We start from the raw sequence: 14,491 nt of genomic DNA on the forward strand, positions 1-14,491 counted from the left end.
GCATTTGCCCGTGACAGGGCAGGCATCTTCTAAAGTTAGGAAGGGGATGGATACAACTCCTAGGCTACCCGTTGAAGGTCAGGAAGTGCTAGGTACGACCCCCCCACATGGCATTCTTCTCAGGAGAGGAACACCCTTACCCAAACCCAAGGCCCCTATGTCCCCTGACTGGAAGGAATACACATCACACCACAGGAGAGCCATTAACAGTCATGTGACCCTAGGTACTGTCAGAAAGCCATGTTTGGTTTAGGCAGAAAAATGCCAACTTTCTAAAAGTGGTACAAAAGGGGGTGGTGATGGACGGAGCATCAGAACCAATCAAACACTCACACCCAGTCAACAGATCTGGGTTTGATCCATCACCGTTCTTTAGCCCACTCTGCCATCCCAGTTCAGACATGGCCATATGCAAATCAGTCTGACCCTGTGCCTCATGGGAACAGTCCAGCCCGAACTGCCAAGCCATGCCTTCCCTGGACCGGAAACAAGCTTCCTAGGACCGGTTTCTGGCATTTCAGCCGTGTTCAGCCAGGGTTGCTTGAATCCAGTGGCAAAGTGAGCAAGGGACTCACGTCTGAGCATACCCTGCCAACTTATGGCGAACAAAGTGGTACAAAAGGGGGTGGTGATGGACGGAGCATCAGAACCAATCAAACACTCACACCCAGTCAACAGATCTGGGTTTGATCCATCACCGTTCTTTAGCCCACTCTGCCATCCCAGTTCAGACATGGCCATATGCAAATCAGTCTGACCCTGTGCCTCATGGGAACAGTCCAGCCCGAACTGCCAAGCCATGCCTTCCCTGGACCGGAAACAAGCTTCCTAGGACCGGTTTCTGGCATTTCAGCCGTCTTCAGCCAGGGTTGCTTGAATCCAGTGGCAAAGTGAGCAAGGGACTCACGTCTGAGCATACCCTGCCAACTTATGGCGAACAAAGTGGTACAAAAGGGGGTGGTGATGGACGGAGCATCAGAACCAATCAAACACTCACACCCAGTCAACAGATCTGGGTTTGATCCATCACCGTTCTTTAGCCCACTCTGCCATCCCAGTTCAGACATGGCCATATGCAAATCAGTCTGACCCTGTGCCTCATGGGAACAGTCCAGCCCGAACTGCCAAGCCATGCCTTCCCTGGACCGGAAACAAGCTTCCTAGGACCGGTTTCTGGCATTTCAGCCGTCTTCAGCCAGGGTTGCTTGAATCCAGTGGCAAAGTGAGCAAGGGACTCACGTCTGAGCATACCCTGCCAACTTATGGCGAACAAAGTGGTACAAAAGGGGGTGTTGATGGACGGAGCATCAGATCCAATCAGACACTCACACCCAGTCAACAGATCTGGGTTTGATCCATCACCGTTCTTTAGCCCACTCTGCCATCCCAGTTCAGACATGGCCATATGCAAATCAGTCTGACCCTCTGCCTTATGGGAACAGTCCAGCCCGAACTGCCAAGCCATGCCTTCCCTGGACCGGAAACAAGCTTCCTAGGACCGGTTTCTGGCATTTCAGCCGTCTTCAGCCAGGGTTGCTTGAATCCAGTGGCAAAGTGAGCAAGGGACTCACGTCTGAGCATACCCTGCCAACTTATGGCGAACAAAGTGGTACAAAAGGGGGTGGTGATGGACGGAGCATCAGAACCAATCAAACACTCACACCCAGTCAACAGATCTGGGTTTGATCCATCACCGTTCTTTAGCCCACTCTGCCATCCCAGTTCAGACATGGCCATATGCAAATCAGTCTGACCCTGTGCCTCATGGGAACAGTCCAGCCCGAACTGCCAAGCCATGCCTTCCCTGGACCGGAAACAAGCTTCCTAGGACCGGTTTCTGGCATTTCAGCCGTCTTCAGCCAGGGTTGCTTGAATCCAGTGGCAAAGTGAGCAAGGGACTCACGTCTGAGCATACCCTGCCAACTTATGGCGAACAAAGTGGTACAAAAGGGGGTGGTGATGGACGGAGCATCAGAACCAATCAAACACTCACACCCAGTCAACAGATCTGGGTTTGATCCATCACCGTTCTTTAGCCCACTCTGCCATCCCAGTTCAGACATGGCCATATGCAAATCAGTCTGACCCTGTGCCTCATGGGAACAGTCCAGCCCGAACTGCCAAGCCATGCCTTCCCTGGACCGGAAACAAGCTTCCTAGGACCGGTTTCTGGCATTTCAGCCGTCTTCAGCCAGGGTTGCTTGAATCCAGTGGCAAAGTGAGCAAGGGACTCACGTCTGAGCATACCCTGCCAACTTATGGCGAACAAACCGGTCCTAGGAAGCTTGTTTCCGGTCCAGGGAAGGCATGGCTTGGCATTTCGGGCTGGACTGTTCCCATGAGGCACAGGGTCGGACTGATTTGCATATGGCCATGTCTGAACTGGGGTGGCAGAGTGGGCCAAAGAACGGTGATGGATCAAACCCAGATCTGATGACTGGGTCTGAGTGTTTGATTGGTTCTGATGCTCTATCCATCACCACCCCCTTTTGTACCGCTTTGTTCGCCATAAGTTGGCAGGGTATGCTCAGACGTGAGTCCCTTGCTCACTTTGCCACTGGATTCAAGCAAGCCTGGCTGACGACGGCTGAAATGCCAGAAACCGGTCCTAGGAAGCTTGTTTCCGGTCCAGGGAAGGCATGGCTTGGCATTTCGGGCTGGACTGTTCCCATGAGGCACAGGGTCGGACTGATTTGCATATGGCCATGTCTGAACTGGGGTGGCAGAGTGGGCCAAAGAACGGTGATGGATCAAACCCAGATCTGATGACTGGGTCTGAGTGTTTGATTGGTTCTGATGCTCTATCCATCACCACCCCCTTTTGTACCGCTTTGTTCGCCATAAGTTGGCAGGGTATGCTCAGACGTGAGTCCCTTGCTCACTTTGCCACTGGATTCAAGCAAGCCTGGCTGACGACGGCTGAAATGCCAGAAACCGGTCCTAGGAAGCTTGTTTCCGGTCCAGGGAAGGCATGGCTTGGCATTTCGGGCTGGACTGTTCCCATGAGGCACAGGGTCGGACTGATTTGCATATGGCCATGTCTGAACTGGGGTGGCAGAGTGGGCCAAAGAACGGTGATGGATCAAACCCAGATCTGATGACTGGGTCTGAGTGTTTGATTGGTTCTGATGCTCTATCCATCACCACCCCCTTTTGTACCGCTTTGTTCGCCATAAGTTGGCAGGGTATGCTCAGACGTGAGTCCCTTGCTCACTTTGCCACTGGATTCAAGCAAGCCTGGCTGACGACGGCTGAAATGCCAGAAACCGGTCCTAGGAAGCTTGTTTCCGGTCCAGGGAAGGCATGGCTTGGCATTTCGGGCTGGACTGTTCCCATGAGGCACAGGGTCGGACTGATTTGCATATGGCCATGTCTGAACTGGGGTGGCAGAGTGGGCCAAAGAACGGTGATGGATCAAACCCAGATCTGATGACTGGGTCTGAGTGTTTGATTGGTTCTGATGCTCTATCCATCACCACCCCCTTTTGTACCGCTTTGTTCGCCATAAGTTGGCAGGGTATGCTCAGACGTGAGTCCCTTGCTCACTTTGCCACTGGATTCAAGCAAGCCTGGCTGACGACGGCTGAAATGCCAGAAACCGGTCCTAGGAAGCTTGTTTCCGGTCCAGGGAAGGCATGGCTTGGCATTTCGGGCTGGACTGTTCCCATGAGGCACAGGGTCGGACTGATTTGCATATGGCCATGTCTGAACTGGGGTGGCAGAGTGGGCCAAAGAACGGTGATGGATCAAACCCAGATCTGATGACTGGGTCTGAGTGTTTGATTGGTTCTGATGCTCTATCCATCACCACCCCCTTTTGTACCGCTTTGTTCGCCATAAGTTGGCAGGGTATGCTCAGACGTGAGTCCCTTGCTCACTTTGCCACTGGATTCAAGCAAGCCTGGCTGACGACGGCTGAAATGCCAGAAACCGGTCCTAGGAAGCTTGTTTCCGGTCCAGGGAAGGCATGGCTTGGCATTTCGGGCTGGACTGTTCCCATGAGGCACAGGGTCGGACTGATTTGCATATGGCCATGTCTGAACTGGGGTGGCAGAGTGGGCCAAAGAACGGTGATGGATCAAACCCAGATCTGATGACTGGGTCTGAGTGTTTGATTGGTTCTGATGCTCTATCCATCACCACCCCCTTTTGTACCGCTTTGTTCGCCATAAGTTGGCAGGGTATGCTCAGACGTGAGTCTCTTGCTCACTTTGCCACTGGATTCAAGCAAGCCTGGCTGACGACGGCTGAAATGCCAGAAACCGGTCCTAGGAAGCTTGTTTCCGGTCCAGGGAAGGCATGGCTTGGCATTTCGGGCTGGACTGTTCCCATGAGGCACAGGGTCGGACTGATTTGCATATGGCCATGTCTGAACTGGGGTGGCAGAGTGGGCCAAAGAACGGTGATGGATCAAACCCAGATCTGATGACTGGGTCTGAGTGTTTGATTGGTTCTGATGCTCTATCCATCACCACCCCCTTTTGTACAATTTTCTAAAAGTGGCATATGCAAAATAGTTATTTGCAATCTGAATTTACCATTAAAGAGGGTTTTAAATAACAATTCACATGAGTGAAAGAAGTATTTCTCTAGCTGTTCCAAACTGAAGTTATCACTTTTTAAAATGTAATAATGAAACACAGTTTAGATGGGCGGCTAACCTTGACACCGTGAAAAATCATTTTTGAGGTTGTTCACAGCTAGGACACGTACACATGTCCTACTTCTCAAATGCAGTGTACCCTGAGCCTTTAGGGCCCACTCAGAGATGATTTTAGAGGCAACTTATAGGTATTAAAAAGGAAGGCTTAGGCCTGGCAAAAGGTTTATGTTGCCAGGTCGAAATGTCAGTTTTAAAACTGCACTAAAGGCTGCAGGGGCAACCCTGAGACATGTTTTACAGGCCTACTTTAGTGGGTGGCACAATTAGTGCTCCGGCCCACTTGTAGCATTTGGTTTACAGGCTCTTGGTACATCTAGAACTATTTACTAGGGACTTATGAGTAGGTTAAAATTCCAATTAGGTGTATACCAATTTTATTATGTTTTGAATGGGTGAGAAGTAGAGCACAAGCACTCCTGTAACAACTGGTTAACTGGAGTAAAGTGTGCGGAGTCCTAATATCAACAAAACTGGTCAAACGAAAATAGGGTAGTAAATGCAAAAATCTAGGGAAATAACACACACAAAAATCCAATAGAGAGTGTAGCAGTGTGTGTGCACAGTTGTCTGAGAGCATGAGAAGTTATATGTGCAAGTATGCTACAGGGGAGGGCAGTGTTTGTGAGCATGCATGAGGATATGGCAAATTGTTAGTGTGAGTGCATTGTGTTTGGCCTTTTATGAGTGTTTGTGAGACTGAGTTTGAAGTTTGAGAGGATACATAAATGTGTGTGTCTGAGAGATTGAGTGACTGTGATGTGACGTATGAGAGAAAATATAGTTTATGAAGATGTGTGAGAAATAAGTTGAGACGGCTATTAACTCCGCAAAGGTGACCCAGCCCACAGCTTATCTCCTGTGCACAGATGCTCTGTTCTTGTTTACATGCCTTGTGCGAAGAAGAGTATTAGAGGGGTAGGGGAAAATGCAATGTGTGTAGATTTAAGTAACAATATTGTTCTTGGGGATGCCTTTGACACTGCAGGGTATAGGCATAAGCATAGTGACCTCAGACGTCCACTCGAATTTTGTTTGCATTAGCAAGGTATCTAATTCATATATGCCAACATTTTAGGACAGGGACGTGGGAGATTTAAAGTAAAAAAATCAGGAGAATGAAAATTCCCCATTGACTTCTATTGTTGAAAATGTAATTTCAGGCAGGAGACAGCTAAAATAAAGCAGTTTTTGGCTTGAAAAATCGGTAGTCTCCCGCCTGAATCGGGTCTATTGACGTGTGCTAATTATGTTTTGGACTGATAAAAAATGTGTGCTGTCCCGGTGGGTAGATACAGGCCAGCATCAGGTCCTTTTCTTTATTTTCCTTTGCCCTCCAACGTCCGGCTTCTGTACTGAGCATAAACAATGTTATGAATGTTTTTCGAGCTTTCAGGGTGGTGTCACGTACCGTATGGCTGCCTTGGTCACGCTCTGTGTGGTCGGTCCTTTTCCAGCGGTCAAAGTGCATTAAAGAAATTAAGGGAACTGTGCTGCTGTGTAAAATGGGGGCTGGCTGAGTATATTTGGGTGCGGGCTCAAAGGCGTGGCTAAAAAACAATATATTCTATCTTTCTCTGTCTTTCACTTTCAGGTATGTACATATAAAATAGCACACCGTTTAAATGCAAATTAAGTTAATCAGTGGGAAATCCACTATCTTACAGTATGAAACCTCTATTAGTTAATGCACTGCAGAGGTCTGTGTCTGCCACCAGAGAGCCACAGAATTCAATCCTGATTGAAGCACTGGAAACGCACCTTGCATGTTCTCCACCCAGGCTGCATTACAGCCTGGGTGGAGAACATGCCCAGGCCCCCAGCCCCTGTGTCCGATTCGAAACACGATGCTCAGACGAATTACGACGGTGATAGCAGCGATGTGATTGGCTGGGGGCGTCGGGCAGCTTCCTGTTCCTTTTTCCTTTCGGTAGACAGGCAGCAGCGGCAATCAGGGAAGTTCTTTATTTATTTTCTACTTTTTTTTATTCCCTAATCCCATTCCCCCTCCCTCCCTTCACTGCCCCCTCTACCAGCCGCCATTGAAGCCAATACAGGCTTCCAGGCTCCCTTTACATTTGCAGATTGACCCGTTATGCATATTTACACTTCTTTCATGCAAGCAGGCACCCTGGCAAGAAGGACAATTTACCTGTCTGTTTGCCTGCAGTTTCACAGCACAGGAGACTCCCTGCCTTACACTGCAGCTGAAGCATTTCAGCTCTCGGAATTAACCTTCCAGGGCAGTTATCCTTTCACAGAAAGTAGGGGAACTGTTTTCCTTACATTAAAAAAGTATGGGTGCGTTGTGCCCCTCCAATCCCGCCCACTTCGACCACTATCCGTTTCTATGTCGAAAACAGTCTATTTGGTTGCAGGTGTCATGAGCGCCCCTACCTACTCTATGGTCATCGCCAGGCCCATCATTGTTTGGCAGTCTGTTTCAGTACTCACACGAGTTCCGTGACTGGGCAGTGGGATCCCTTCTCAGTCACCGAAAAGGTTTTTATGTGTCGTCGACGAACCAAGCTGAGGGTCTTCGGACACTGGCATCGAGTGGGGATGTGCAGGGCCTCTGCTGTGTGTTCTGAAACCAAAAAGATGATAAACCTCTTTTAGCGAGAAAACGTTCATTTTTTTATATGTTATTTTGTAACCACCACTCCCTGTCAATTTCAGGTATAAATGCTTTCATTAGATTAGAATTATTCACGAAAAATATCCTAATCTTCAATCATTTAGTTAGGGAAAATATTACACATATACATATAACAAGGTAACAAATTTATCAAATTCCTCCTAAGGAAAACCAACTTGAACAAAGTAAGCTATCTTTTCTAAATCTATCATTTGTTTCTTTTACCAGCTGCAGTGTACAAAGTCTCATTTGCAAGGATGGGTTTCTCTCACCCTTGTTACATTCCTTTCGGAGCAGTTTTCTACCAATTTTAGTTTTGGCTGCATGAGGGCCTTGGCTCCATTTCAGAGGCTCTCATGTGCGTGGAAAATAAAAGGCACATTGAGTTGGGGTGGACTGCTCGATTGAAGCTGGACCAAGAATGAATTGCATATGATGGCTCCTTGTCTGGGGAGGTGTAGCGGGCAAAAAAAGATGGACTGGAATGTGGCCCGAGCGATTGCCAGGATTTAGACTTTTGCATTACACCCACAACATTTTGTTATTTTGAGGAGAAAAAGGGGCAATCTCAAATGTTAATGGAAGGTATTTTTAATTTTGCATGTCATTAGGGTAGAGCTGTGTTATGCTGATGTTGGCCTCTGCACTATTAGCATATGGCTTTTGTTTAAGTTATTGATGCAACCTACAAACATCTCCATCTGTCTGTTGAAAATGAGTACCATTGAGCTGTGTAAAAATAAACATCTGCTATTCAGCGCCATGGTGCCCATGGGTGAACTTGCCCTTTACAAATATACATGTTATGTTGTCAAAAGACCTATTGTTGTGGACAATACAAATTCTTACAGTGTACTTTGGGTCAATCCATTGCAAATCATTGGTTGGCTTTCCTGTCATTCTCATTTTCTTGCTTCTTATTTGTTCTACATCATATGTTTATCCCGCCTCTGCTTTTGACTGGATGACTTTTGTTCACTGTTCACATTCAGGGAACTACTTTTTTCTTTAGCATTGGCACTACATGATGCTTTTAGCACTCCATGGAAATACCCGTTTCTTGCTCTCTACCGCTTGCTCTGGTGAGTTACTCCCCTTCCAGCTCTCTCCAGTGCTTCTCCACCACTTATAATCCCACTCAGCTTTCTTTAACACCCCTCCCTCCATTGCTCCCCCTCAATGGTAGTGGCTCTGAGACTTCTTGGCCTTTTGCATCCTGCCAGTGTACTCTAGAGGGCACATGCGGACTCAGCAGTGAGGTCTAAAGTTTGAGTGGGCTCAACACCTAATGAACCTGTCAAATTGCCTCCAGATTTCAGAGGATACTGCAGAAGATCTGCAGTGGTGGCTGCTTGACCAAAATTGGACTATTGGCATACCCATCTTCCTATCCCCACTCAGAGCTGACAGTGGTGACTGACAATTCGCTATTGGTTTGGGGAGGTCAACTAGGAGAGGTGGAAAACAGTGGACTTTGGTCTCTGGCAGAGACCCGTCTCCAAATTAATCTGTTGGAGTTGCAGTTCATTTGCTAGGCTACTGTCCATAAAAGAGTGGCCAGTCCAAATGCTCACTGACAACACCACCGCCATGTGGTTCTGTGGCAAGCTAGGCTGACAGGGTACCTTTTCCAGGAGGCCCTACACCTCTGGACCTGGGAGAATTGAAAGGGCATCTCTCTGGTTGTGAATCATCTTACGAGATCTCAAAACCCCAGGATGGACTAAAGCAGTCAATCACGCCTAGATGTTCACAAATGGCTGCTACAGCTGGAGGTGGTGCTGTGTGTCCTCCAGCAATAGGGAGAACCGTGGCTCGTTCTCTTTGCCACCACAAAGAACAGGCAGTGGCCGCACTTTTAAACCTTTGAGTTCCCAAGGAGACTCTCTCACAGAGACGCCTTCTGCCTAGCCTGGAGCGTGGGGCTCCTGTAAGCCTTCGGCCTCAATCCTGCCCGAGTTTTGACGATGATCCAGAACGACCGGATCCACTTCATCTTAGTGGCTATGGATTGGGCCAGGAGAGTGTGGTACCCTGAGGTTCTAGCCACAAGCATCTGTTCTGTGATTAGGCTGCCACTTTGGGAGGATCTTCTGTCGCAGCAGTAGGGCAGCTTCTTATGGTCATCCTAGCGGCCGGGCATTCGTCTATAATATCGGTTTACGCTGGTAAAAGTTTATGACCTGGTGTAAATCCCATCATATAGGCCCATTACAAGCAAAGTTGTAGAATATTCTGCTTTTGTGTTGTCTTTAGCCCAGCAAGGTCTTGCCAGGGGCACAGATCAAGATTGCTTCTTGGATCTTTCGGTTTTTTGTCATTTATTGTGCCAACAGTCTTGTTTAAATTACCTGTTGTGATGCTTTCCCTTAAAGGTGTGGTCCATAGCATTTCACTCAAACCTTTTCAAATGCCACAGTGCGACATTCATTTGGGTCACACTTTTTTCTTATGTGTACCCCTTTAGTACCAACACACAGCTGTCCTGACTCTCAAAACTATCTTTCTCATAGGATACCTTCAGCTCGTCGCATGAGTCCATTCAACCACTGCATTTAACTTTTCTGAGACAAATTGGCGCTGTGAACTAGTGCGGCGTCCATGTCAGACGATGCAACACCCATCCTGCATTTTTAACTCTGTGCCACCCCTCAAAAGAGGAGGAGGAGAGCCTTCGTTGAAAAGGGAATCAGTTATTGTTATTTTCTATACCACCTCAAGGCTGGCACACACTATTGCACAACAGTGCCAACTTAGAAAAATAAAAATACTCTGACAGGTGAAGATCTCATTAAAATAAATCTATACATTCACCTAGATGAGTTGTCAAACTAGTTCTATGTGTTTTTTATAACCAACAGTGTTACTTAGTACTAATGAACTAGTTTACTTGGCTTTTACCATGATACAAAAACTTGCAAACCTTTTAAAAAAGCGGTACTTCCATCGCAACCCACTACAAACCCTGTCACCAGCACGAGTGCAAATTAACATATATGTCTTAATGTGCTTCTACCCAGCTGGGGTGGGGAAGGGGCTACCCCTGCCAGTCCTCAGGCCCTTCGAAAGCTGCAAAAGGTGCCAACAAATATTGTGGATTTTAAAGTCTTGTCAAATATGTAAAAGTTTACAGTGCTTAGAAGCCGTAGGAGTACTGTATACCGCAGTAGATAAAATCAAGTATTAAGAGAATATGAATTTGTGGAGGAATTTAATAACACGTATTTTACATTCAGTGGGTCTTTAGGTAATAGACGAGGGCGTTTCATACTTCGAAATAGAGAAGAGTTTCTTTGGTAGCTGTTTTCTTTACATGCACAACATGCAGGGGCGTGCGTCTGGCAGGCGCTCCCTTTTATGTCTTTGAACGGGGAAGGGATGCAGGCTACATGCGTTTATTACACGTTTTCTCGAGACAGCGCGGCTTTCTTGCAGTTAGTATTTCTTCTCGAGTGTACAAGAACTGCGGTCTGGTAATGAATGCAAGAAACCACCAAGGCTCCCTCGCGCACAAAGACTCACGGTCGACGTTTACCTCAGTTTGATGACGCATATATACTTTGATTTAAAACGTTTATAAAGGTTAGAAAAGATTTTCGGCAGAATTTGTAATTGCTCTACAAATACTTAAGAGCTTTTCTTAACAGCAGGTGTTTACTGCTTTATTGTCTCTTGTGTCAGAGAGCATTAGAAGATTTGGCCTGACCTCCCTGGTGACACATGTTTCTAAAGGGTATATGCTGCAAAACAGGTTTAGGTTGATTCTGGCTCCTCTCAAGACACCTCCTCTGTGTAATGATGCGGCTCACAGCAGGGTAGTCTCGGGCCTGGAGCGACAAGACCAGAGGCACTAAAGGTGTGTGAGGTTTGAGCAGGTCTCTCTCATCAGGCAAGGTAAAAGCGTGATCAAGAAAGACAAAAGGCTGGGCCTCACCTATAGGCAGGGCCATTGGAATTATGTGGCAAGGGAGTGCCAAATTATGCGGCAAGGCTGCGAATATTATGCAGCAAGAAAAGGAAAATTATGCGACATAATGAGGCACATTTTACTTAATTATGTTGTCGTTTTTGCATTTTTTAATAGTTTCTGGGTATTTGGTGTACCTCATTAGTACCATTTTAACGTCCAAATATACCAATAAGTAACAGCGAGGTGACCAGTCAAGCTTTGCAAAAGGCCCTCCAATGTGCAGCAACAAGTGACCGTGCTTCTAGTAACTTTTGACCGGTTAAAGCTAGAAGCAAAATGATTTTTTGTTAAATTCTGCAGATTATGCAGTAGATGATGGATTATGTGGCAAATGCGACAAATCTACAACTATGCGAAAATAGCAGCGGCCGCACAATCGCATAATTCCAGTGGCCCTGCTTATAGGAACGCCATGTACCACAGAATCTGCAGTTCCACGCCTCTCCCCTACCATCCATTAAAGGGTTGCTTGAGGAAGTCTAACCAGCAGCCCCTTGCCAACAAAAGCTTCATTCAATTTTTAAAAAGAGCTCCTTTACCTCAGTGTCTGGATCGCCACCCGCAAGAATGCAGGCAATAAACTTCCACTGTCTGGAGAAGCTGTCCTTGCCCTCCATCTTGTGCCATGTCAAACAGAGGCGTCGTAAATGGATGCCACTGGACGTTCTAATTAATACTGTGAGGCAGACAAGTGGGTGAATATAAGTAACATTCATCCCAGCATTCGTAGACTCTCCTATCAATATTAGCATCCAGCCATTACCTTATGCTTCCACCCCTGAGCTGCTGCTCTATACTTGTCGAAGCTGTGGTCTAGGAGGAACATAACAGTTCCCAGACTGTTCACCTTACTGTAGCACCTCAAGCATGCCAGGATGTCATGCTATCTCAAAAAAATGTATTCCATATTCCTAAAATCAGGCATGAAAAAAACTGATCTTTACTTAAAACATTTGATGGTCAACTCTCCTTTTTCCCTTCAAATGGCTCTCGGTTTCATTTTTATCATCTGCATGCCTCTTCTCTCTGCGAACAACCTTCTCTACTTCACATGAATGTTGGCCTTCATCTCTATTAATGTATTTCTGCAAATTGTCTGAATCTCATTTCAAAGATCACAACCTGTCCCTTGTTGGTAAGTCATTTCCCTGCAACCCAACACTACCTAATCTTGTCTAAAAACCCCACCAAACATCTGCATGGAGTTGCATATCTCCTCTCCCTACTAATGAGCACACTTAACCTTACATGCTTTCATCATTTATTTTTTTTATTTTAGAGTTTTTATAGCGCAAACTTGACCTGAAGGAAGATATCAGGTATCCGAGCGCTTTACATGAGCGCCAGTTTCATTACAGCGGGACACATTCATTTTTGTTAGGCGCAGGGAGATTAAGTGATTTGCCCAGAATCGCAGCATGTTGAGCGTCCCTGCCAAGACTCGAACCCTGTTCCCCAGCTTCGAGGTCGGCCGCTCTAGCCGTAAGGCTACATCCTCTCCCCCTATCTTACACAAAGGAACTGAAGTGAACGCATGGAATGGATTTCTTCTGCGCAGAAGACTAATCCCAGTAACCCTTGTCTGACCACTAACCTTGGGTTCTGGTGAGCGTGCTTCAATGCCTTATCAAATGTAGTAAGCGCTTTATAAATACCATCACAATTACTATGCGCACCACATCACACTACTGCCGACAACAAGGCGCTAGGCCAATAAAAAAAGATAGTAACGTAGATCACTGCTCCGTGAAGCAACAATTCCATGAGAATGAAGAGTATTTCTGAAAAAGTTTGAGTCCCCATGGACTGACCAATGGGGGTATGTACTAAAAGGCACCAATCTAGCACCAGTACACTCCTCTGCTAAATAAGCACTTCCATCTAAAGCTCCAAGCTCAGACAAGATCGTAGCACCACTCATGCACATCACTTAAATCTTCCCAAAGAGCTACTGTTCTAGATGGCCTGAAGTTAAGTTTGTGAGAGCAGCCAGTGCTTCTAGTATTGTCACATTTTTAGGTGAGGTATTTTCAAGAGAAGGTTTCCCTGAGACTCTTGTCTCTGACAATGGCACCCAATTTGTGAGTGTGAAGTTGAAAATGTTCTTGCTTCTTGTGGAATAAAACATTCTAAAAGCTCTTTGCACCATCCCCAAACAATACGCTCCAGTTTACCTTTTCCAATTGTAATGACAATGACAGTGAACAACTACGCTTGTATTGTTATGATGTGCTAAAATGGTAAATTAAGTTTTTTTTAAAAAAATCTTCCCAAAGAGGGTACCCACAGGGCTTTAAGTGGGATGAAAAAACTGTGGGTGGGGGGTTTCTCAAAGGGACGTGGTGATGTAATTAAAGGCGTGGCTTAGAAATACCCAAGCTAAAAATCTGTGTTTAGCATAGTGTGCCCTCGACTGGTATATTTCTGCTTCTGTAGTCTCTTCCAGATATATAATCAGTGCTTTAAATGGGCCGGTACTGAGCACTTTTTTATTTTGAGAAGGAGAGCCTGCACTTCTCAAGGGACACGTAATACTTTTAATTGGAGAGTACCGGCACTTCTCAGAAACAATCAGGTACTCTGCTACAGAGTACCTGCACTTCTATTTTTCCATTTCAGGCACTGTATATAATACAAGTAACAAGCCAGGACTATTGACTTTGCCAATGGTTGTTAGTTGCATAGGAAAAATGCGCAACAACTATGGCTTCGCTGTAGAGCATACTGAAAACACGTTAGTTCTGTAATGATGAGACTGTGAACGACATGTAACGAGTCTCTTTGGAGTTACATCAAAGGCAGTGAACGGTGGCACTGCTGCAGAGTTGAGGGTTTTTTTTTCATCCTGAGTGTGAGGGTAAAAATGGAGAGCCCGTCTCAGCACCTGCTTCAACACCGGCGGGACCCGGCCCACTTAAAGCCCTTGGTACGCAGCAGCCATACACCCTGCACACCAAATAAGCCAGCAACAAGGCTTGCACAGCACTTCTCGGCCATAGAAGGGAAGGAACATGCCTGACAAATACAAAATACAGCACAAGCAGTGGTCGAAGTGGGCGGGATCGGCAGGGCACAGCGTGCCCCTACTTCTTTAATTCTATAGATTCCGTTCCCCTACTTTCTAGGTCTCGCTGAGTCAGCGCGCATGCGCTGCTCGGAGAGACTTTAGTAGGTGAGTTTTCAAAGTGCTGCTGGCTGGCGACAAGCTTGCGTTCACGCGAGC

General features: G+C 46.6%; 2 protein-coding genes across 7 annotated transcripts in view; one reads left to right on the forward strand and one right to left on the reverse strand.

The window, feature by feature from the left end:
* Positions 1-14,491, forward strand: part of RASSF4 (Ras association domain family member 4) — a 420,812-nt gene that overhangs the window by 241,126 nt on the left and 165,195 nt on the right. The gene's annotated exons all lie outside the window — the stretch shown is intronic.
* Positions 1-14,491, reverse strand: part of LOC146867954 (uncharacterized) — a 35,124-nt gene that overhangs the window by 13,589 nt on the left and 7,044 nt on the right. Inside the window, exon 2 of the mRNA XM_085608694.1 lies at positions 7,115-7,247. Within this exon, the coding sequence (XP_085464820.1) occupies positions 7,115-7,247 (133 nt within the window). The remainder of the gene's footprint in view (positions 1-7,114; positions 7,248-14,491) is intronic.

The sequence above is a fragment of the Triturus cristatus genome, chromosome 1_2, assembly GCF_964204655.1.
Source record: "Triturus cristatus chromosome 1_2, aTriCri1.1, whole genome shotgun sequence".
NCBI lineage: Eukaryota > Metazoa > Chordata > Amphibia > Caudata > Salamandridae > Triturus > Triturus cristatus.